The sequence below is a fragment of the Trematomus bernacchii genome, unplaced genomic scaffold (genome assembly GCF_902827165.1).
Source record: "Trematomus bernacchii unplaced genomic scaffold, fTreBer1.1, whole genome shotgun sequence".
NCBI lineage: Eukaryota > Metazoa > Chordata > Actinopteri > Perciformes > Nototheniidae > Trematomus > Trematomus bernacchii.
The window spans coordinates 705220-728951 of NW_022987645.1; the positions used below are offsets into that span (position 1 = coordinate 705220).

General features: G+C 41.4%; 1 protein-coding gene and 1 long non-coding RNA gene across 3 annotated transcripts; both read right to left on the reverse strand.

Moving 5' to 3' along the window:
• Nucleotides 1–1224: 1224 nt before the first annotated feature.
• On the reverse strand, nucleotides 1225–8152 carry LOC117485362 (oocyte zinc finger protein XlCOF22-like). Its single transcript, XM_034133874.1, has 3 exons — nucleotides 7789–8152; nucleotides 5646–6095; nucleotides 1225–5480 (listed from the first exon to the last, which is right to left on the reverse strand). Exons 1-3 carry the CDS (start codon nucleotides 7973–7975, stop codon nucleotides 4270–4272), a joined length of 1848 nt encoding a protein of 615 aa, XP_033989765.1. The 5' UTR covers nucleotides 7976–8152; the 3' UTR covers nucleotides 1225–4269.
• Nucleotides 8153–11152: 3000 nt separating this feature from the next.
• LOC117485375 lies at nucleotides 11153–23504 on the reverse strand. Of its 2 annotated transcripts, none has more exons than XR_004556220.1 (7): nucleotides 23039–23504; nucleotides 14711–14884; nucleotides 13569–13620; nucleotides 13178–13235; nucleotides 12755–12922; nucleotides 11558–11642; nucleotides 11153–11188 (listed from the first exon to the last, which is right to left on the reverse strand). It is a non-coding gene; the product is annotated as an uncharacterized LOC117485375 (long non-coding RNA). The 2 variants fall into 2 exon arrangements; XR_004556219.1 differs by having other exon boundaries at nucleotides 13178–13259.
• Between the last annotated feature and the right edge of the window lie 228 nt (nucleotides 23505–23732).

The window sequence follows — 23732 nt, forward strand, 5'->3', positions numbered from 1 at the left end:
TTTGGCATATGATACTATAATAACTGATATTAAATACATTGATAATTATACATAAGCACTGGATGGAAATCAATGGCAATAATAGGTAATTATTAAATAAATAATTTCAAGCAGATTTCCACATGTCTTGGTACTTCCTGTTTAAATGTAATTGCTATTACTTTGCATAGCCTCGCCAGCTCTATCAAACTTTACTGACAAAATAAACAGTTTTTAAGCTTTTAACTGAACTGTTAAGTTGTCACAGTTGTTTGGAGCTGCTGCCGGGTCTGCTTAAATAAACACGACAACAATCTTTTTTATAATTCCCCTCACTGCCTGAACGTAGACACAGGTCCGCACTGTCTGACCACAGGGGGTTAAACAATAGCTAAGGTTTATTAGCTAAATAGCAATAAGTGGTGGTGCACCAGGAGCTACAGTGCGGGCCGCCAACAGCAATGTAAGATAGTGTTGGTGTTTCGGGTCTGAGCCGGATCCCAGCTGAACATTATCCCACACTCAGATCACTGAACTGGTAGCTTGCTAGTATTATATAGCATCTTCTTTCACTCATACAAACTTTGTTATTGTTTAGAGTGTTTAACCTGTTAAGCCCCGAGCCTGTTTTTCAGGTCTCAGGCTCGAAAATGACATGCCCAGAACAAATTACTATATCTTCACTTCTAAAAAGGGAAATCAATAATCTTTTTTCTCAAAGCAAGGTTACATCTGTGAGTTGGATGTAGAAAAGTGAGAATCAATATAGATGTTTTTATTTTAAAGTAAATTCAGATTGAACAAAAAAACATTACTTATAGTGAAAACCACCCTTGAATGATGGGATCGGAGACTAAAAGCTTTAGGAATCCAAACTATAACATATAATAAGTACCCTGTATCAAGATTGATGCAAATCAAGTGACATTTGACCTTTTTAGAGAGGTTTAGGAAAAGAAAACCACTTCTGGGGTAATTTGCCATATCTCTGGAACCCAGTGGTCGATTTTGAACCGTTAGAGCCAATCGAATCGAGGGGGGGTTCCTAAATCCACCTACACGTTACCATTGATAAGTGAGAGTGATGCGCAGCCAGCATGCCTAAACCGAAAGCTATGTTACACTCTGAAAACTGAAAACGGCTCATTGCCATAAATATGATGATGGATTATCAGTAATCATTTCAAAGGGACACAGAGACATTGGATTAACCTTCAGCACCGTTTATCTAAGTTGTAATGCCATTGAACAGAACTTTTGATCAGAACACAGCAAAGGTAAGACGTATTACACTTAGATCGTTGTTGAATTAGATGAGCTTTATTCAATGGTCCAGACGACATACAAACAGGAGGACACATTTCTTCGCTTCATGGTAAAATAAAATGATCAGTCTCAAAAAGAACATAAAGAACACGGTCAAAAGACTTTTCCGCTTCCCCGTCCCATCACCATCAGCTGTGTCCAACAACCTACCATATATAGGCATATACCCATGCACGTGAGACTGACGCACATATCATAACAAATAAGTGATCCTTAAATTAATAAATTTTAAACCATAGTGTGACTCACAACAATACCTGATAATTAAGAGTTTAATCTAATTTATATTATTATTAAGCCTAACATTGAGACAATAAAAACATAAGGAAAATGGCTCTAACATACCAGCCCCTAATTGCTTATTACATAGCAATTACCAATAATAATATATCAACAGAGTCATTTTAACAAAACATATAACATCCATCCGGAGCATATTTGTATACTCAAGTCCATAGTATATTGTATACTTTCAAGTCCATGTAAGACCAGTACTGAGTGTGTAGGTCTAGTACTAATTGTCTGTAATGGGGTAGGAGACCAAGAGTCTAGTCCTTTGGTCTAACAGTCAGAGGTGCACGTGACTGAAAGGCTAAGGCTTAGTAGGCTCAGTCTGTTGCCTCCAGGAGCAGACACAACTTAGTTATGGGTCTTTCAATGGTACTAGTTTTGGTTTGAACCAGGACACTCCTAACAAGTCCTTTTGAACCAGGAAGGGTCTTAACTACACGTCCCAGGAGCCAAGTGTTCCTCGGTGCGTTCTCAACGATGACGACCAGGTCTCCGGGGGTGAAGTTTCTTTTGATAGTATTCCAGTTGGGCCGTTCTTGCATCAAAGGAAGGTATTCCCTGGTCCAGCGCTTCCAAAACAGGTCAGCAAGGTATTGCACCTGCCTCCTGGCTGAAGAGTTAGCAGCTGATAGCCAGTAACGTTGAAGGAGTTTGGAGAGCATGTGACCTGAGTGACCAACTTGATGATGTATGCGGCTTAGTATCAACTTGGAAATATGAGAATGTTTAAGTAGAATCATTGGATGTTTGACCTCAGTTGGCATCCTCTGCCTTTACAGTGTTCCAGTTAAGAGCTTTCCCCATATATGCGTTTGCTATCTTGAGTACATCTCCAAAAAGCACCTTTAGCAGTCTCTTAGCTTCAGCAAAGCCACTGTTAGCATCCATATGAAGGCAGCTTCTCACCAGTTCCCTGCAGGATCCAGAAGTATATTGTTCCAGGTAATATAATCGATCCTGGTTACTGGTGGTTTTCTCCTCAATGCCATGTTGAAATGCCCTCATAAATATTTGATAATTCAGGGGATTGCCATCAAAAACTGGGATTTCCCTGCTGGGCAGTGATGTTTGTTTTTGTTGAAGTCCAAGTAAATTAACAATGTCATTTTGTCTCTGCATCACAGTCAGGAAATTGTTATTATACATTATTATTTGTCCCTGTAATTCCTGCTTCTCTAGCTGTGTGTTGAGGGCTTTGGTTTGTATTACCAATATTTTCTGGTGGTCTGGGTTGTTGGTATAGAAGCCTTTGAAGTGGTGTTTTGGGAATAGGTCCAAACTCAGCAAAGGTAATTGGAGACGGCTCTGCATCCATTGACATATCTGATTTTACTCTGTAGCTTTTTAAATAGTCATTCATGCCATCATATTTTGCTCGTGTTGGATTTTGTGAACCAGTCTCAAAATGCTCCAGGACTTTCATGTTTGCATCAGATTCAGCTAGGCTCACTTCCATTTCCATTCGTTCGGATCTAGCTTGCAGTTGAGCCTTTTCAATTTCAAATGCATGCTTTTCTTTTAATCCTGCTGCCCGGGCAGGGAGGGCAGCTCTTTCTGTGGCCACTTTGAGGTGGGTTGAGGAAGCAGAAGAAGTTGCTGATCCTGCTTTTGAACCAGGTGAGCTCCTCCTGGCTGATGCATTGGACACACTATCATGGGGTTCAATCAGTGTCTGAGGATCCTTTTGAGAGCTTTTCCACATTTCCACATCCTGAAAGAAATTCATGAATGCAGACATGTTTGGTTCATACCAATCCATTCTCTCAGTTTCCCTGATTTCCTCAGATAAAAGCCTTTGAACAAGTCCATGACACTCCATCAATTCATTGAGTAACATCTTGAACGTTGCAACAGCTTCATCCACCTTTTCCATATTTCCACCTCGCACCAGTAATGCTTTAATTTCATTCATTCTGCGGGTGCATGCTCCAAGTTTTCCTCTTCGCGATTGGCTGAGAGTTTGAAATCTCTCCTCTGCTGCCGCAACATCAGCTGGAGGATTATCAGGATCCATTGTTTCTTTTTCTTTAATTAATCCACATGAAATAAAGTCATTAATATTTCCAAGAACAGTTCTTCGTGAATCCTGTTTTTGTGCCAAACATTCCTTTAACGTCCGCTCGCTGTTTCCAAAGCAGAGCTGAAATCCACACGAATCCTGTGCTTGTCCCTCGAAGTTTAATCCACAGCTTGCGTAGTCTTTTGACTAAATGTGGTGGCCTTTTAATCCTAGTCTACATTTAATAGCCACCTCTGTCGGGGTTGTGGGTTTTGACGCGCCTCTCTTTGTTTCCAAACAATTCAGCGGAGATTGTTGTTGAATTAGATGAGCTTTATTCAATGGTCCAGACGACATACAAACAGGAGCACATTCCTTCGCTTCAAAGTAAAATAAAGTTATCCGTCTCAAAAAGAACATAAAGAACACGGTCAAAATACTTTTCCGCTTCCCCGTCCCATCACCATCAGCTGTGTCCATCAACCTACCATATATAGGCATATACCCATGCACGTGAGACTGACGCACATATCATAACAAATAAGTGAGCCTTAAATTAATACATTTTAAACCATAGTGTGACTCACAAAAATACCTGATAAGTGAGAGTTTAATCTAATTGATATTATTATTAAGCGTAACATTCAGACAATAATAACAAAAGGAAAATGGCTCTAACACTCTGGATCTGAGTTCCTGGCTGGTTCTGGTCCTCCACAGTCCTCTCCATCAGCTTCTGTTTCCAGGTGTTCAGCTGAGCTGCTGGCTGGAGGCTCGGCCTCTCTGTTCTCCTCAGTTTGAGTTTGATGAAGCTGTGAGGACTGACGACCAACACACTTATGGAATTTGATATGATGACTCCGGTTGAATCTTTTGTCACAAACACTGCAGCTGTATGGTTTCTCTCCTGTGTGGATTCTCATGTGTTTCTTTAAATCTCCAATCCCTGCAAAACATCTCTTACAAATTGAGCAGCTGTATGGTTTCTCTCCTGTGTGGACTCTCATGTGTTTCTTTAAATCTCCTCTCTGTGCAAAACATTTCTCACAAATTGAGCAGATGAATGGTTTCTCTCCTGTGTGGATTCTCATGTGTTTCTTTAAATCTCCTCTCTGTGCAAAAGATTTCTCACACAAAGAGCAGCCAAATGTTTTCTCTCCTGCACTACGTGTTGAATCACTGACAGGGTCTTGTTTATTTCTCTGAGAGTTTGAACCTGGTTCTCTGGTCTCCTTCCAATCAGCCCTGTCTTCAGTGTCAGGTTCAGAAGAGTCTCCAGGGTCGTCTTCAGTGTCAGGTTCAGAAGAGTCTCCAGGGTTGTCCTCAGTCTCTGGTTGTAAATGTCTCTCTGGATCTGAGTTCCTGGCTGGTTCTGGTCCTCCACAGTCCTCTCCATCAGCTTCTGTTTCCAGGTGTTCAGCTGAGCTGCTGGCTGGAGGCTCGGCCTCTCTGTTCTCCTCAGTTTGAGTTTGATGAAGCTGTGAGGACTGACGACCAACACACTTATGGAATTTGATATGATGACTCCGGTTGAATCTTTTGTCACAAACACTGCAGCTGTATGGTTTCTCTCCTGTGTGGATTCTCATGTGTTTCTTTAAATCTCCAATCCCTGCAAAACATCTCTTACAAATTGAGCAGCTGTATGGTTTCTCTCCTGTGTGGACTCTCATGTGTTTCTTTAAATCTCCTCTCTCTGTAAAAGATTTCTTACAAATTGAGCAGATGAATGGTCTCTCTCCTGTGTGGATTCTCATGTGTTTCTTTAAATATACTCTCTGTGCAAAAGATTTCTTACAAATTGAGCAGATGAATGGTTTCTCTCCTGTGTGGAGTCTCATGTGTTTCTTTAAATTTCCTCTCTGTGCAAAAGATATCTTACAAACTGAGCAGCCAAATGTTTTCTCTCCTGTGTGGACTCTCATGTGCCGATTTAAATTTCCTCTCTGTGTAAACGTTTTCTCACACAAAGAGCAGCCAAATGTTTTCTCTCCTGCACTACGTCTTGAATCACTGACAGGGTCTTGTTTATTTCTCTGAGAGTTTGAACCTGGTTCTCTGGTCTTCTTCCAATCAGCCCTGTCTTCAGTGTCAGGTTCAGAAGAGTTTTCAGTGTCAGGTTCAGAAGAGTCTCCAGGGTTGTCCTCAGTCTCAGGTTGTAAATGTCTCTCTGGATCTGAGTTCCTGGCTGGTTCAGGTCCTCCACAGTCCTCTCCATCAGCTTCTGTTTCCATGTGTTCAGTTTGTCTTTGATGAAGCTGAGAGGACGGAGGTTTCTCTTCATCATCTTCACTCTTCACAGGGACAGGAGTGAATGTGGACTTGGTGATATCAGCCTCCTCCAGCCCTTGAAGCTGCTCTCCCTCCTGACTGCTCCAGAGTTCCTCCTGCTCCTCTTTAATGTGTGGGGGGGGCTCTGGGTCCTCCTGGTCCAGACTGGAGCTCCACTCCTGCTGCTCAGGGGGAACCTCTTCTTTAACCACCACCAGCTGCTGGACGTCTGCAGGAAACAGGAAACACATATTCAGAGAAACTGTAGAGTACTAGAATTTAAAATCTTACCACGAGTAACACTTCTTTAACTTTGCAGCCCTTATCCAATCCATATTTTAAATGCTTTTCCAGATGCCCTGGAGAGTTTCAGGACAACAGGTGAGTTAGTACTGTCGCAGATCTAAAACGTAGTTTCACTGCCGCTTAGCAAGGCGTCGGCCGTTCACGGAGTGTGAGGGCTTAGCCTTACAGTTTGTGACCTGTCTGCAGAATCGTTAGCTGAGAACTGGTGTTGGAGTTTCTCAGAGTAGTCGTTTAGCATCTCTCACCGCCTTGCTAAACCTGTACTTGGACTCAAACAGGTGCATCTCAATAAATTGGATATCATGGAAAAGTGAGTTTATATCAGTAATTCAATTTATAAAGTTTAAACTCATACATCACATAGATTCATCAGATACAAAGGGATTATTTCCAGCGTTTTAATCTTGATGATTGCGGTTTACAGCTAATGAAAGCCAAAATTCAGCATCTCAGAAAATGTGAATATAACATAAGACCAATGCAAAAACTGATTTTTTAATAATATAGAAATGCTGGCCTTCTGAAAAGTATGTTAATGTTCCTGCTGTCAGTACTTGGTTGGACTCCTTTAGCATGAATAACTGCATCAATGCGGCGTGGCATGGAGACTATCAGTCTGTGGCACTGCTGAAGTGTGATGAAGCCCAGGTTGCTTCACTAGCGGCCTTCAGCTCGTCTGCATCGTTGGGTCTCGTGTGCCTCCCCTTCCTCTCGACAATACATAGAATCTCTACAATAATTCTCCAAATTCTGACTTTTTCCCAAAATGTTGACTTTTTCTAAAATGCTGCAAAGTCAGCAACATTCTGACTTTGTTTCTCAGAATCCTGACTTTTTTCTGGAAAACTCAGAATAATTACGTTTTTCTCCAAAGTCTGACCTTTTTCTAAAATGCTGAATTTTTCAGAAAATCTCAATATTCTGACTTTTCAGATAACCTCAGAATTTTGACTTATTTTTTTAAACCACACAATTCTGAATAACTTTCTCAAAATCCTGACTTTTTCCCCAAATGCTGACTTTTTCTAAAATGCTGAATTTTTCAACGGTTCAGGCTGGAGGTGGTGGGGTAACGGTGGGGGGGATATTTTCTTGGCATACTTTGGGCCGCTTACTACCAATTGATCATCGTCTAAACGCCACAGCCTACCTGAGTGTTGTTTCTGACCATGTCCATCCCTTTATGACCACAGTGTACCCATCTTCTGATGCTACTTCCAGCAGGATAACGCCCCATGTCACAAAGCTCTAATAATCTCCAACTGGTTTCTTGAACATGGCAATGAGTTCACTGTTCTCCAATGGCCACAGTCACCTGATCTAAATCCTATAGAGCCCCTTTGGGATGTGGTGGAACGAGAGATTGGAATCAGCCAACAGACCTGTCAAAATCTCTGAGGAGTGTTTCCAGCATCTTGTTGAGTCTATGCCACAAAGAATTAAGGCAGTTCTGAAGGCAAAAAGGGGGTCCAACCCCTTCTAATCAAAAACTGTATAATTACTGCAGAAATATGAAAATGGTATCAAATAGAGCGTCAGATGGCAGAGACAGCAATAAAGAGTCTAAATAGTTGGAGAGAGTGAATAAAAAGAGAGTTAGTAAAGAGGGAACAGACCTGCTCTGTGGATCTGAAGCTGAGGCTGTAAAACAGCGTCCAGTAGTTTCCGGTGTCTCTCGTTCTCCTGTTTTGAACGAGACAGTTCCTCCTCGTACTCTGCTATCGTTCTTTCAAACAGAACAAAGATGTCTTCAGCAGCCGCAGTGAGTCGCTGCTTCACCAACGAGAGCAGCACAACACTCATGTTTACTAAATCACCACTTCCTGTTAAACACACTGTTTCTCCGTGTGCTTCAGTCTCTGTTAAACACACCGTTTCTCCGTGTGCTTCAGTCTCTGTTAAACACACCGTTTCTCCGTGTGCTTCAGTCTCTGTTAGACACACCGTTTCTCCGTGTGCTTCAGTCTCTGTTAAACACACCGTTTCTCCGTGTGCTTCAGTCTCTGTTAGACACACCGTTTCTCCGTGTGCTTCAGTCTCTGTTAAACACACCGTTTCTCCGTGTGCTTCAGTCTCTGTTAGACACACCGTTTCTCCGTGTGCTTCAGTCTCTGTTAAACACACCGTTTCTCCGTGTGCTTCAGTCTCTGTTAAACACACCGTTTCTCCGTGTGCTTCAGTCTCTGTTAAACACACCGTTTCTCCGTGTGCTTCAGTCTCTGTTAAACACACCGTTTCTCCGTGTGCTTCAGTCTCTGTTAAACACACCGTTTCTCCGCGTGCTTCAGTCTCTGTTAGACACACTGTTTCTCCGTGTGCTTCAGTCTCTGTTAGACACACCGTTTCTCCGTGTGCTTCAGTCTCTGTTAAACACACCGTTTCTCCGTGTGCTTCAGTCTCTGTTAAACACACTGTTTCTCCGTGTGCTTCAGTCTCTGTTAAACACACTGTTTCTCTGCGTGCTTCAGTCTCTGTTAAACACACTGTTTCTCCGTGTGCTTCAGTCTCTGTTAAACACACTGTTTCTCTCTGAAGCTTCCTGAGCTGCTGTTCAGCTGGACGGCAGGAAGCAGAGGTTTGGGAGGATGATGTCCCTGATGCTGTTTTGATTTCTCCAGCACCACGGGGGGGTCCTGTGTGGATGGCAGCTCCTTCCTTAGCAGATCCAGTTCTCCAGAATTGTCCTAATCACAAGGAAAACAAGAGAAAGAAAAAATGAATTAATAAACACAGGGTTGCAAAATGATGATTGCAAAATGTAATGCAGCATTACAGACAAACCATCCCTAAAGGATTACTTAAAATGACGTACTGTTTTGGTTTTAAAAATGTCTATATATCCAAAACATGTCTCTGAAGTGTTTTTCTCAAAATACCAAACAGATCACTTTTGTACCAATGCCTCATACCCCTCTATTTCAGCCCTGTTAGAAAAGTGCTGATTCTGGGTCAGGCGATTTAAATGTAACTGAGCTGCTGGCCACGCCCCTTTGGAGCTGCTGCTGGCCACGCCCCTTTGGAGCGTCCGCATGCAATCAGTGAGCTCTGTGAGGAGAAGGCTGTCTACCAGCAGAAACTCAGCTAAACGCTGCCGTGATTAAACGCCATATCATGTTCCAAACCACATCAAGGATCATTTCAGAAACAGTATGGAGCTCAAAACGCTTTCTCTGACGACGATGACTACAAGGTGAGTTCTTTTTTATTCCCTGCTTCTTTATACAGCGATGGTTGCTAATGTAAACACAGACCATAATACTTCCAAAACACGTCTGTTGTGGCAAATCAACCCTCACAACGGGAAAGAATGAAACAGAGAGGAATCAATAAAACACAAACACAGACACAGTTGAAATCAATCATTATTATTTAGCTGCGCAACACCAAACAACAATGGGGAAACATTACCTGCTCTCAAGCAATCATACAGCAATGCTCCCACCCAGTAGAACTTTACAGAGACATGTTTAACGCACACACATTTTATCATGTAGCCAACCACACAAACCGTCACATGTTTTCCCCTCTGAATGCCACACTTGTATATGTTGAAAAGTCAGCATCTCATGACATCCTTAGGAGTAGTAAACTAACAAAAGTGAACTGTTCTTATAACCTGAGACCTTCGCTGAACTTCCTCTACACTGTAAAAAAATAATTGTAAAAAAATGTCCGTTAAAAAAAGGAAAAAAACTGTAAAAGAAAATGCGGAGATAACATGTAAAAAAAAAGTAACTTACCTTACCACAAGTAACCTCTATTACTGTAATTTTACATGAAATCTTTTTCTTTTAACATATATTAATTGTTAGAATAGAGTCATACACCTCTAGAAAAACTGAATAAATATTTTTTTAAATGATCAAAAAAAGCTGAAAGAAAGAAGATTACTGTTGTCATTTGAAAAAATACCGTAAACGTTTTTAAGCTTCTTCTTGCCCCTTTTGAACATGATAGAAACTTTGAGAATACATTTTTATACCTTGAACGTTTTTTTATTTTGCCCATCTTTGTTATAATTATTATTGTTTGTTTTGTTTCTAACATGTTCAATAAATTGACTAATACAATTTTGTTTTTAAAGAGCCGCTGTTTTGGTGATGGTGTTAGTGTGATGAGTCCATGTCAGGTCCTCAGTGATGAGTCAGGTCCTCAGTGATGAGTCCATGTCAGGTCCTCAGTGATGAGTCAGGTCCTCAGTGATGAGTCCATGTCAGGTCCTCAGTGATGAGTCCATGTCAGGTCCTCAGTGATGAGTCCATGTCAGGTCCTTAGTGATGAGTCAGGTCCTCAGAGATGAGTCCATGTCAGGTCCTTAGTGATGAGTCAGGTCTTCAGTGATGAGTCCATGTCAGGTCCTTAGTGATGAGTCAGGTCCTCAGAGATGAGTCCATGTCAGGTCCTTAGTGATGAGTCAGGTCTTCAGTGATGAGTCCATGTCAGGTCCTCAGAGATGAGTCCATGTCAGGTCCTCAGTGATGAGTCCATGTCAGGTCCTTAGTGATGAGTCAGGTCTTCAGTGATGAGTCCATGTCAGGTCCTCAGGGATGAGTCCATGTCAGGTCCTCAGTGATGAGTCCATGTCAGGTCTTCAGTGATGAGTCCATGTCAGGTCCTCAGTGATGAGTCCATGTCAGGTCCTTAGTGATGAGTCAGGTCTTCAGTGATGAGTCCATGTCAGGTCCTCAGGGATGAGTCCATGTCAGGTCCTCAGTGATGACTCCATGTCAGGTCTTCAGTGATGAGTCCATGTCAGGTCCTCAGTGATGTGGACACCGAGGAACCTGAAGCTGCTGACTCTCTCCACCGTAGTCCCATTGATGGCGATGGGGGCGTGTCCCTCTCTCTGCTGCTTCCTGTAATCCACAATCAGCTCCTTGGTTTTGCTGACGTTGAGATGGAGGTTGTTATCCTGGCACCAAGATGTCAGGTTTTCGACCTCCTCTCTGTACGCCGTCTCGTCGCCGTCGGTGATCAGGCCGATGACGGTCGTGTCGTCAGCAAACTTCATGAAATCTAAGACCATTTACATGTAAAACACAAAGTAAACATGTCATTTTACTTTGCAAAAGCCCAAGTTTACATTGACTGTCAGATGTTTTGTAGAAAAATAATCACAAATATATATATACAATATATTATTGAAAATAATAATATACATCACAAAAATAAAAACAATAAATAAAATATATTTTAAGTAATAATAAATCAGAATAGACCTGCAATGAAACATTTCAACATTTAACAATAGCCAACATTTTGTTCAAAAGATAACAATTATAAACACAAAAGAAATCTAGCAGTTATGTGCGTGCGTGTGTACATGACTGTGTGCTTCAACTCTCTCCATTCAAAGTCAGCGACGTTTGTAATTAATGAATGCACCTTTATCTTTATCGAGTGCTGTTTTTGTTTGTATTCCTTCCTCTCCACTTTAGTCCCATTGTCCGGATTGATCTTGAATAGGCACCTGTTAAGACAGAAGTACACTTACATTTAGTGTTTAATTACAAATTATGTGGATGATACAGCTATTAATTGTCTTTACAGTTATACAGCTTGAAGTCAAAGGGCAATGCTACTCTTAAATGTACTTTTCATTAACTGTTATGATCATATCTGTGCATTTAAAGCATTGGTTTGAATAGATTTTGTTATATAAAGTCGTCACTTGGCATCACTATCACACTGGACAGTATCGCAGCAGGTCTGTAAACAGGAGCAAGCGGTCACTTGAAGATCATTTGAATGTGGGTAGCTACGAGTGCCATCTTGAGAGTGTGTAACTGGGGCAGATGAGGTGCGTGTCAGCAGCAGAGTGAGCGGTGTAAAAGCATCGTAGTTAACCGAAAGAAGTTGTAATGTGTTTGTTCACTGCAATAATACCAGGTTCCGGTGCCCATCCCATTTCGGTGCAAGAAATAGTTGCGTCTTCCTCGTCAGATTCCATTGTCATCAGGTGCTGACACTCACGCTAAGCCTTTACTTGGTGGTACAAGTACAACATTATAATTATACTTGTGTGTTTCTCTGTTATAGACCACACACATACACTAAACCTGCTCCATGGCTGTATTACTCTGCTGTTGTGTTGATATGAATAAGTTAAGGAAATCAACCGCTACCAAGAATCTTGTGTGTTCTTACCAACACCTCAAAGTGTACGTCACTCAGAGTGAAACCTTCCCCTATACAGTCCTACCTGAATCCCTATTCAATAGGACTCCTTGAAAACAATTCCTTTTTCCAAAAAACTGAAAAGGTTTTCTTTTGTTGTCGACAAAAGGCTCTCTTTCCGTCATTTTCATTGAGCTGAAATAAACATACCACCGATTGGCTAAGAGTGAGTTTGGGCTTTTAGGGAGGAGCCAAAGCACACCACTGCAAAGGGAAGGGGTACGCTGAATTTACAACCCAAGACAAAACGAGAGCATAATGCGAAACAGAATGCAGCACAATCATCTTTTTATCTCGATTATCTTGTTTTGTCAGGAGCGCTTATCGTGTCTCAGAAATGTGCACAATCCTCTACTCTGTGGTTTAAGATGGAATTACTTAGAATAATTACACTTCAAGTCTTACCTCTGCAAGAACTCCAGGGCAGCTCCCAGTTCGGAGCGATAACTGATGTTGAGGCAGTAATATGCTGCAAACATCAGCATCAGGGCGTCGACAACATTCAGGACACTGCCACTGACGATGGTCTGGTCCTCTGCTATCATGTAGTGTCAGCTGTCTGGGGAGAACTCCCTTAAGGTACACAACAGGAAAAAGTCATAAAAAAATTATAAATCCAAAAAATATTTAGTGCAGATTGTTTATATATTTTTTTACTGGTGATCACATGGCCAATTGTATTTTAGGAATGATCAGCTCATGCAGCTTTCTTTTCTTTCTTAAGTGTTTCCTAATGTTAACAGTGTAGAAAATGTCACATCATAAAGGGATAGTTTGGGTGTTTAAAGTGGCGTTGTATAAGGTACTTATCCATAGTCAGTGTATTACCTAGAGTAGATGATGGCCGGTATGCTCCGAGCTTGGAGATTCAGACAGGAGCAACCACCTGGAAGCAAAGCAATGTACTGCTCTGGACAGGGTCAGCAGAAAAACATATTTTAGCCACCTCTTAATGATTTCCATATCCTTTCACTGTTTGCATAGCAATACCACATAGGACATGTGACATTCCACTTTTTTTTTTCTCTCACTTTATTTTAGAACTATTTTTCTTTTTGTATTACTTTTACTATCTGTATTATTATGTTGCATTGTTGGAGAAGCCTGTGACATAAGATTTTCAACGACATAATTACTCTGTAGCTATGTTAGTTTGACAATAAAGAACCTTGAACCTTGAGAGAATTGATAAAACTTGTAATATGGCAAGAAATCTTACTTGAGGATCTCTGGCTGCTGGTAGCCAACGATGCTGGTACTGCAGCTAACAGCTGAGGGGAAAAAAGAGACACAAGTTTGCACATGCTTGGGTAAAAATAACTTGAATAACACAGCAGCAGCTTTAAGTACAGTAATACCACTTTAACTGAGATTTTATACACACAGATTATCGGCTTTACAATTAGGAATAACAGATGATTTTAGCAGTCAGAAGAATATCTAAAAAATAACTAAAGGAGCAGTGGTAATAAGAACATGAAAGAGTCACATCTAATAGAAATATATTGACGCATTTATTTTAAATGTGAAGCATTCAGTTTACAATTTTAGCTGTTGAGCATTTTGAAAATGTATTTCCAAGCCTCTTTGCAAGGCTTTGTCTTTCTATCTTTATAGCCAGAGGTGTTAAGTAACTAAGTACATTTACTCAAGTACTGTACTTAGTTACACATTTTAGGTACTTGTTCTGTACTTTACTAGAGTATTAATAATGTGTTTCTACTTAGTACTTCTGCACAATGACTACTTTTACTTTTGGTACTTTAATTATATTTTGATGATAAAACTGTTCTACTTTAACTTGAGTAACATTTTGAATACAGGACTTTTACTTGCAAGTCAACAGAGTATTCCTACACTCAGGTACTTCTACTTTTACTAAAGTATAAGATCTGAGTACTTCTCCCACCTCTGTTTATAGCCTTAACATAGGATCTAAAAGATATGGATAACCAAAAAATCTACTATAAAACTAAGGATTAAGCTAACATTAGGAGTTAGTGACAATGTATGCTAGTTAGCTAGCTAAACTATATATTAAATAATATTGCGAAAAAGTAACTCTGAAACATTCACTGCACATCACGCTCAGCCACTCGAGCTCGCATCTTGCGCACCATTAAAAAAAATATATATATAACACCCTGCACGTAATGATGGCATAGAACAGCTCACTTTCAAAGCATGGTAGCTAGCTGCTACCGTAGCTAGCTGGCTAGCTGCTACCTATCTACGGTAACGTTAGCTAACATTACGTTTTCGGTCGTTAATCAAAATGTATACCATAGCTAGGACTTTGACGTTTGCAATGTTTTAAGTCTTGATCGTTTTGAATCCGTTGATGAATAGTTTTTTACCTACCTCTCAAAGTGCTGCTTCCTCTCCTCTGGATGACGGAGTGCTGTGTAATGGGTGCGCCACGTGCTGTGCTCTTCACCTCCTGCGTGCTAACTGCGTGGTCTCTGCGTGGCTGGGTGCATGCATGCAGCAGAAGTCTCGTCTCTGATTGGCTGCAAATCGATTGCCCTGAAAATCCTTTGATGAACATCCAATCCTTGTATTATTTTAAGAATTGGTAACACCACACCATAAAGATTAATTTAAAAGTAAAAATAAATGGGGTACAAACTATTTACATTGCAATTATAATTGTTTAATTATTTGGATTTTATTTTCTTAATTTACAAAATGACAATGTAACTAGTTGATAAATATTCAAACAAACACTGAAGGCCTTCCAAAGACACAAGCAAAATATGTTATAAGACTTCTTTATTGTCAGTTCATTCTTTTAAATTGAGAATAGAGAACACTGATAACTAATGTTGGTGCACATTTATATAAGTTTGATTATGATCAGGAATATCCCATCTGTACTTTGCAGTCCTGTCCCAAGTACAAGTTAAGTAGGTATTAATCAACGTGTACATATAGTTTACTATCATTTGTAGTCATGCATAGTACTGCCTTCCTGATTGCTTTATTTTTGAGAAACCTATTCTGCACCTACCTGGGTTTTAAGAGAGTCCAATACCCTATGTGACTGTTCAGTCTCATAAAACATGCTCAATTTACTTTTTGAAAACACAAGCTCACAATAAAGTCAGATGGGAGATCTACAGAAGCAAAGTGTGATAGACAAAGATGCATTCCTATATTAAACAAACAGAAAAGAAAACTTCCATGAGGCAGTTGTAGCCATAGCAAATGGATTAACAAGTGAATTTAGGTACTTAACCTTCAACTACCTGCTGCCTGAAATCCCTGTGACATCACTGTAGATTGTTGTAACCAACTAGCTGTGTGGGACATTATCACAATACATATTTAAGTTAATTGACTTGGATTTTAAAGGTCTTTCACTGTAGTTACTAGCCTTGTCAACATGCTTTGGTGAAGGCCTATTCTTTCAATATGATGGATTTGAATAGTTGGATATTATTAGACGTCTAATGCGGCTTTCACACCAGCGCTTTTCCCTTTCTAGCTCCTAGCTAGAGCTTTTCTGGTTCAGCTCCGGTTTCACTTTTCAGCTCCCGCTCTGTTCACACCGCCCAGCTGCCGCTGCTGCGTCATGACGTCACCGTTTACATCGCTGATTTTCTCCCCAACGGAGCTCACAACAACAACAACGGGGGGGGACTGCGTCGGGTCGATGATCGTGTTGCTTTTAATCATACGAAGCCAGATTAAATTAAATAACGACTTCTCCAACCTTATACTTTTCTCCAGAGTGCCGTGGTTCATTGTTTATTAATGTGTTTCAGCGGCATTTACCGACCGCTGCAGTGCTGGCTGCTCTTCCACGGGAGTTTATTCTCCCGTTAGCTCCGGGTTAGCTCACACGGCTCTAAAGTATTCACTGTCTGACTGTCACACAAGCAGCTGATACATATCCCCAGTTCCCCTTAAGTGAATGTGTGTCAGTCTGAATTGACGCTGTTTGGCATCACAACGCTGTTATGAAAGTTTCTCTGGTATAACATGGGTGATGCTAGCATAGCAACCGAAGCTAAACTGACTACTTGCTAAGCCATTTTCTACAGGCACATTTTACCGGCGTATTTTTCATTATGATTCTACTTGTGATAGTCGGACATGACAACCTGTGCAGCCCATGTATTGATTCCATCCGATAGCTGCTATAATAACAAACAAAACGTCTGCCTGCTCTCCACAATGATCAATAACAGCGAACGGATGGTCAGAGTAAGGTACAAATAAACAGAATCACACGAAGCCTGGTTAGTGTTGCCTGACTTTATAAAGTAAGTGTGTGGTTGCCTTCTAGTCACTTTGCTCAGCACTACTGCTTGTAGGCAGGCATGACGAGACTCTTCAGTCGACCCATGTTCAGGGGAGGTGGGTTTAGTTTCCTGCACGCCTCGACGCAAGAGAGACGTAAGCGACGCCGCCTCTAGCTCCGAAGCTCTTGCCTCTAGACCGAAATTTTTTTGGAGCTGGAAGTGAACCGCGTTCCGGAGCTATGATGCGGCGCCGCTGCGGTGTGAACAGGAAAAACCGGTGCTTTTCCAGCTCCGGCTCGGAGCTGGAAAAGCGCCGGTTTTTGAAAGGGGCATGTAAGGACAACATTGGTTGTTTGTTTTACTGTAATTGCAATGCTAATACCAATTTAGCATAGTGGTAGCACTAACTGCTAACAAGGTTTTGATATTCAGAGTCTGGCTGTTAGTGCTTGTTAGCATGTTCAACGTTATGGGCTTATGCTAGTGTGATAAGGCCTAGGGGAAGATGCTAATGTTATTTAACTTCTAGATACTTTCATTTTTCGCTTACAGTGAAACTCAATATGTTTTTTGCATACTGTCTGCCAATCACCGTTAGCTGCACAAGTGACTTTGCGGTAGCTTCGCGTCTCTGATCATCTGAAAAGCTAAATGATGTCAGAAATTGGCACAGCTTTTTCTTGTGTTGAAAGAGATCAGCAGGTCAATGTTACTTGGGCTGTGAACGCACCGAACACCAAAACTGCTCCCTGGCGCCGGCTATCTGGCAGCCTCTCTGCGATCCCCTCTCCTATCCGCATGTGGTTGTGTTTGTGCATGTATATGCTCTGACTGTTTGTGCATGTACAGTATATCCTCCCTGTGTGTGTAATGTGTTTAAACACAACAGAGAGGGTGAAGACATTCCCCTCTGAGTGATGAATACATTATATCTTCTTCTTCTTCTTCTTCTACTTAGAAATCATAAGTGAATGGTCACATTAGGTTTGCCTGCAGTGAATGCTGACAGCTATGAGCTAGTTTATAGATGTATCATGGCATATCCAAATGTCTCCTATATAACCCACAGGCTGTTACTGGTGGGTTATAGTATCATTTTATATCTGAATTGTGCTCTGGTAGGAATTCGCACCCAACATGTTAATAACAGTCAAGTTGTTTTTAACTCTATGGTTTTACACCGTTTTTATAACAAGAAATTCATATATTTAACAATTAAATCTTTAAATGAATACAAATGTAGCAATAAAGTGAAAGTCAAAATGTGTTAAAATTTAGTTTTTTACAATAATAGGTCTATACTTGTGTTTTTTCAGTTTATCAATGTAAAGTAGTGGTTAAATTAAAAGGGGACCTATCATGCAAAATGCCCTTTTGTACGTCTTTTATACATGAATATGTGTCCCCGGTAGGGGTGTAACGGTATACGTATTCGTCTCGTACCGTCACGGTTCGGTGCATGCAGTCACACGACGAATACGCCTTTTTTTTACGAGTGGGAAAAAAGTCTGTCACTCAGGGCAGTATCCACTACACTATATATAATCCAGGGGGCGGTATTGCGCCTAAAAGCTGTTTGCCAGCCGCCCTTAAACAACAAATGAAGAAGAAGAAAACACAACAAAACAAACAAAATACAAGAAGAAGAAAAGTTAGTATTGCGAGTTCAGATAACACACAGGAGCTAGAAGAACCACCTGCTTCTTTTAAATCAGCTGTGTGGGAACATTTCGGGTTCCCTGTGGATCGGACGAGGACGGTGTGCCGCCGGCGTTGTTCGACAGCGGTGCGGTATGCTAATGGTAACACAAGCCAAACATGCTAAATCATATCAGAAGGCATCACCCAGATTTGCCAATCACCGGCAAAAGACAACAGCAGTTCAACAGCTTATCATAGACATGAAAGCCGAGACACCAAAAGAAATAACGGAAGCTATTGGCATATATATTTCAACGGCTATGCTGCGCCCTTATGCAATAGTAGAAGACCCCGGCTTTTGTTGGTTGTGATTGAAACACTTTCTTATTATTTATTTTGTAATATTTCAAGACATTCTTTTTAGTTTTACAGCTTATTGAACCTTTTTGTTTGACATCAGCCATTATAGATAATATGGCCATCTGAGTTTGTGTGGATGTTTGTGGTTTGTTTTTAACTGTGTAATACAGTTAATTATTCAAAAATTAGAGTTCCTTATTTTTAAACTGAAACTTGCACTACTGTTCAAAATAAATAAAAAACAAACCTGGAATTAGTCATTTGGGACATTTTTTTGCTTTTTCTTGTTGTACCGAACCCATACCGAACCGTGACCCCCAAACCGAGGTACGTACCGAACCGTGAGTTATGTGAACCGTTACACCCCTAGTCCCCGGTGCTCCAGGGAACTCACCAAGTGTCAGAAAACACAACCCTCTCTCTTTTCCTCCATACCCAAATCTCTAAAAACGGGGCTGCAACGGATCTGATAAAAACTGATCCAGATTTGAACATTCCTCTGACGTCAGGACGGCGGAGCTGACCTATCAGGGGAATGAGAGGTTGCCATGGCATGGTAACAGCATGGTAACACGACGCTCGTAACTCGGCCCCCTCCTTTGCAGGGGGGCGTGGTCAGCTGCAGCGCATGCAAAGACAGGGTGGAGGACAGCAAAATAGAGCGAAATGAGGCATGGCTAAAATGCATGATCTGTTTGGTATTTTGAAAAAGAAAAAACGTATAAATATACCTTATATAGGTATGGCCCTACAATATATTATTCAAATATAGCATGATAGGTCCACTTTAAAGGTAGGGTAGGTAAGTTTGAGAAACCGGCTCGAGATCGCTAGAATTTGAAAATACACAACCGGAGAAAATCTGCCACTTCCTTACAGAGCCCCTCCTCCAACACACACGAACGCGCACATGACCAATGAGGGCACGAGATAAGTTTGTGCACAGATGGAAGGCTGACAGGCAGGTAGGCCATCCAGTTATTTTAGCCGGGCCGGCTAAAATGATTGGTCGTGCTTTTTACAGTACTACGGCTTCCACAGATGGAATTGGATTTTTTGTCAAAGCACTTCAGATATTCATTGCTATCGGGATGTTAAGAGCATTCCATGGAATATAACAAAAAGTGTATCTCGAGCCGGTTTCTCAAACTTACCTACCCCACCTTTAAGCAAAATTACAAAATATTTCTTTCTTTACTCATATATTTTCTTGCAATTATACATTTTTTAAATGAGTATTAACAGTATTTGTTATGTATTTGACAGTGATAGCCATAACAAAAGTGTTTTTTAGTAAAATTACAGAAAATGCAGCTAATTTTGCAAACGGAAAATCATTTATTTTACGGTTAGTTTTGTTAAATTCTCATTTAAAAACTGCTAAAAAACAGATAAATGTATTCCATTTCTACATTTTTTTTGTTAAAATACATGACACATTTCAATAAACCGTTTATTCTTGTAAATTTAATATGATTTCCTGCAATTATGAAATACAATAAAAAACTGTAATTTTCTTTGGGGGAAAACTGTAAAAAAACTTTTTTTTTTACAGTGTACTGGCAGGGCCGGCCCTAGACATTTTGGTGCCCTAGGCGAGATTATGTTTTGGTCAGGACGGTGGCGCTACGGCTATTGGGCCAACTCTCCACCTATCAGGGGAATGTGGGGTTGGGCCACAGCCGGCCATTGCCGCTCGAAAGCGCTGGAGACGCTGTAGTACATATGCCAGGCCTGTAAGTGGCGCTGTAGTCTGCCACAAAAGCAGCGAAGAAGACTTCCCGCCCATAGTTACCATGGTTACCCTTCTGTTTATTCTCCGCTGTGGCTTTTTTTCTCCCTCCCCGAGGCAAGCGTTTGCTCCCGCTGCAAACGCTAGCCTCATTCCCCTCGTTCCTTGGAAGAGGCGGAGAGGTGGGTGTTTGTCATCTGCTGGTGGACTAACCGGAGAGAATTACAGTGCTTGCCTCGACGGGGAGGGATTGCTCAATGTAATCCCTCCCCGTCAAACACCCACCTCTCCGCCTCTTCCAAGGAACGAGGGGACCGTGCGGCAGAGTTTCAGTTTCAGTTTCTTTCGCCGGTCAAGATGTCCGTTAAAGTTTAAATCTTCCGGACAAAATTAGAAAAGTGCCGGTCAAAGGTCTTCTTTGTTATTTATTGAGCTTTAAAACAAATGAATAATGACTCTATATAATAAAACACGGAGGACGGAGATCTCTTTTTCTCCCCCTCTTCTGACAGCCCAGCAGCTGATCAGAGCACGGCTCCCCTCTCCTGCAGGGGGCGTGGTCAGCAGAATCAGACCCGTAGACAGCAAACAGCACATAGAGCGAAATGAGGCATGGCTAAAATGCATGATCTGTTTGGTATTTTGAAAACAGAAACGTATAAATATACCTTATATAGGTATGGCCCTACAATATATCATTTAAATATAGCATGATAGGTCCACTTTAAATGAACATGCCCTCAGACACTGTTTCCTGCAAGATGTTACGGCAGTGCCCCGGTACCGGGGTCTCTCGGGCTTAACAGGTTAAACGATATTTTTGGTTACTGTCCTATAGTATGCATTGGAATGATTTAAAACCCTTTGTTATTAATCTTAATAATTATAAAGGTGTGCCTTGGAAATATTTGTTTTCATAAATTGTGACCAAACCGTTTGAGACCCACTGAGATAACTTAGACTAAAGTGAACTATCTAAACCCTCAGAGTCCTTTACCTCACTGAGCTGTAGTTATCAGCCTCAATCCAACAACAATCCGCGGTACCGATGCGCGCCCTCTCTCTCTCTTGCTTGCTCGGAGGCTCGCTCGCACTTTGGCTGTGAGCTGCGGGCGCCTGATAAGTCAACATCCCCCACTTTCATCACTTACAGAGCACATCGTACAGGGCAAATGCAAAATGTTGCCGACCCGGGGTGCAAAGGGTGTTTACTTTATTCAATTATTAATGTAAATGTCTTACATCAAGGGCAGAAAATTCTCCCATCGCAGCACCCCTCCAGATCTGGCGCCCTAGGCGACCGGCTAGTTCGCCAGTGCCTAGGGCCGGCCCTGCCTACTGGCCTAGTTAAATCAAAGTGGTTACTTTTTTTTGGCTGGGCAGTGAAGTTTTACACAACGTCTTATTTGACTTTCTCAGGACTTGAAACTGTTTTTTGGGGGCAGACCCCCACAAAGAAAAAATATATACACACACATACAAGGTCATCATCTTAACAGTTTTGTATGCTCATCGAGTCATCCGTGAGCAGAGCATCAAGTTGGCATGCCTGTAACAGCTGAATGTGGCGTTTACCATCTTGTTCAGCAAAACGCCTCAAAAACGTATTAAGATTTAAAGCTATGGTGCGATTTGATTCAATGCTGAGTACAGCCAAACTTGACAGTCTCTTCTGTCATTGCAGACCGCAAATACCTCATTCCTTCCGTCTACTTGGATCCGAAATGCTTCTCGTTTTGCGCTGTCCCCCCGTTCAAATGAAATCGCCGCCAATCATATTTCCACGCTCGCGCCAAGGCCGGGGGAGGGGTTACAAGGCTCACGTCTTGTGCTGCATTCACTTGCACTCGGACATTAGAGATTTTCTCTCATAAATGTCCGATGAGCCACAACTTTTCATTCAAAACAAAGCTGCCAACTGGGGTGGCAAGGCATTTTTCTGAGGTGGCAGCTGCCACCCCGTGCCACCCCGTAGAACCGCCACTGCAGTGTACTTATATCTGTACATTTATTTTTCAGCTTGCTTGAAGAAGTGGCTTCAACAGACAGAGATGCAGGCCAGATTGGGAAAGGCTGGACGCTACACCACGGGAAACATTATGGACATGAACAAGGAAAAACAAAAAACACTTTCTTTGTTGCCTTTTTCTTATCATATATAGTGTTACTGTTTTTGTTACCATTTAAATATTGAATTCTATTTATTATTTTTATTTTAAATGCACCTGTTTTAGATAATATATTTATTTTGATGTGTTGGTTGATTTGCAGGTTGGTTGTTATTTGTATAATTATTGTATTGTTACTGTGTATTTTATTATATTAACTAGCTATTTATTGCTATTTATTAAATTAAAATACTGTTATGAACACTATACAATGTCTTTATTTTGGTAGATACCAGAATACATGACACAATGAATCTTTGTAATATATGTACTATGTACCTAACCCTTTTTTTTAGCTGGCAAGGATGACTGGTTTAGCTGGTTTAGCTGGTGCACCAACTAAACCAACTAAACCAGTTTTTTTCAGCAGGGTTGTTCCCCCGTTTTTAGCGATGTAGGTACGAGGAAAAGAGAGTTTTATTTTCTGACACTTTGTGAGTCTTCTTACACACCGGGGACACATATTTATGTATTAAGACAATAAGTTAAACCCAATACTCACATTTATCAGTTATTAAAGTAAGTTAAACCCGATACTCACATTTATCAGTTACTGCTGACGTGCTGCTGAGACCGGACCGACATTTTCTCTGTTTCCTCGTCACCGGCGCGCATTGCATCCTGGGATACGGTGGACTGGAGGAAGAGGATTCTTCAAATCCGGGAAAAGAAGAAGGCCGCTCTCCAACCCGCCCCTACCCCGTCTCTTCTGTCTTTCCGCAGAATCAGAAGTCCTTTATTGGTCCCACAGAGGGACATTAACATGGTTACAGCAACAGTGGAGATAGATGCTGCTCCCAGACCGTAGTGGAGGAATACAGGGGAGGACTCTCTGCAGTCTTCCCGGACTGAAGCACCAGGCTTCGGCTTCAATAACCCACTCTGAAATGAGGCACACAGGCAGGCTGTTCCTTGGGAGGCCGCTGTGTTTCCTCAGGACTTTGTTATACAGCTAACTGGAGACAGACTGATCACTGCTGCTACTCCCGCTCACTTCCGGACACACACTACGCTCGCTCTACACATGCACGCGCCACATGCACGCGCCACACCTCCCTCTCTCTCTTAAAGGGATAGGCAACCCCACTCTGCATGACCCTGCTATTATAGATAGATAGATAGATAGATAGATAGATAGATAGATGCATCACATTCATGAACTAGAGAATGCAATTCCTGAAGAAATTGCTAGTGGGAATGCTTTATGCTGAAAAGCTGACGCTAAACTGCTATGC

What these genes read in the sequence shown, in the direction of transcription:
- LOC117485362 (XM_034133874.1), bottom strand. Translation starts at nt 7,975, where the DNA reads ATGAGTGTTGTGCTGCTCTCGTTGGTGAAGCAGCGACTCACTGCGGCT. An exon ending in GCTTCAGATCCACAGAGCAG is followed by an intron (nt 6,096 to 7,788) that starts GTCTGTTCCCTC and finishes TGTTTCCTGCAG; the next exon opens with ACGTCCAGCAGCTGGTGGTG. An exon ending in GAAGAAGACCAGAGAACCAG is followed by an intron (nt 5,481 to 5,645) that starts GTTCAAACTCTC and finishes TTGGCTGCTCAG; the next exon opens with TTTGTAAGATATCTTTTGCA.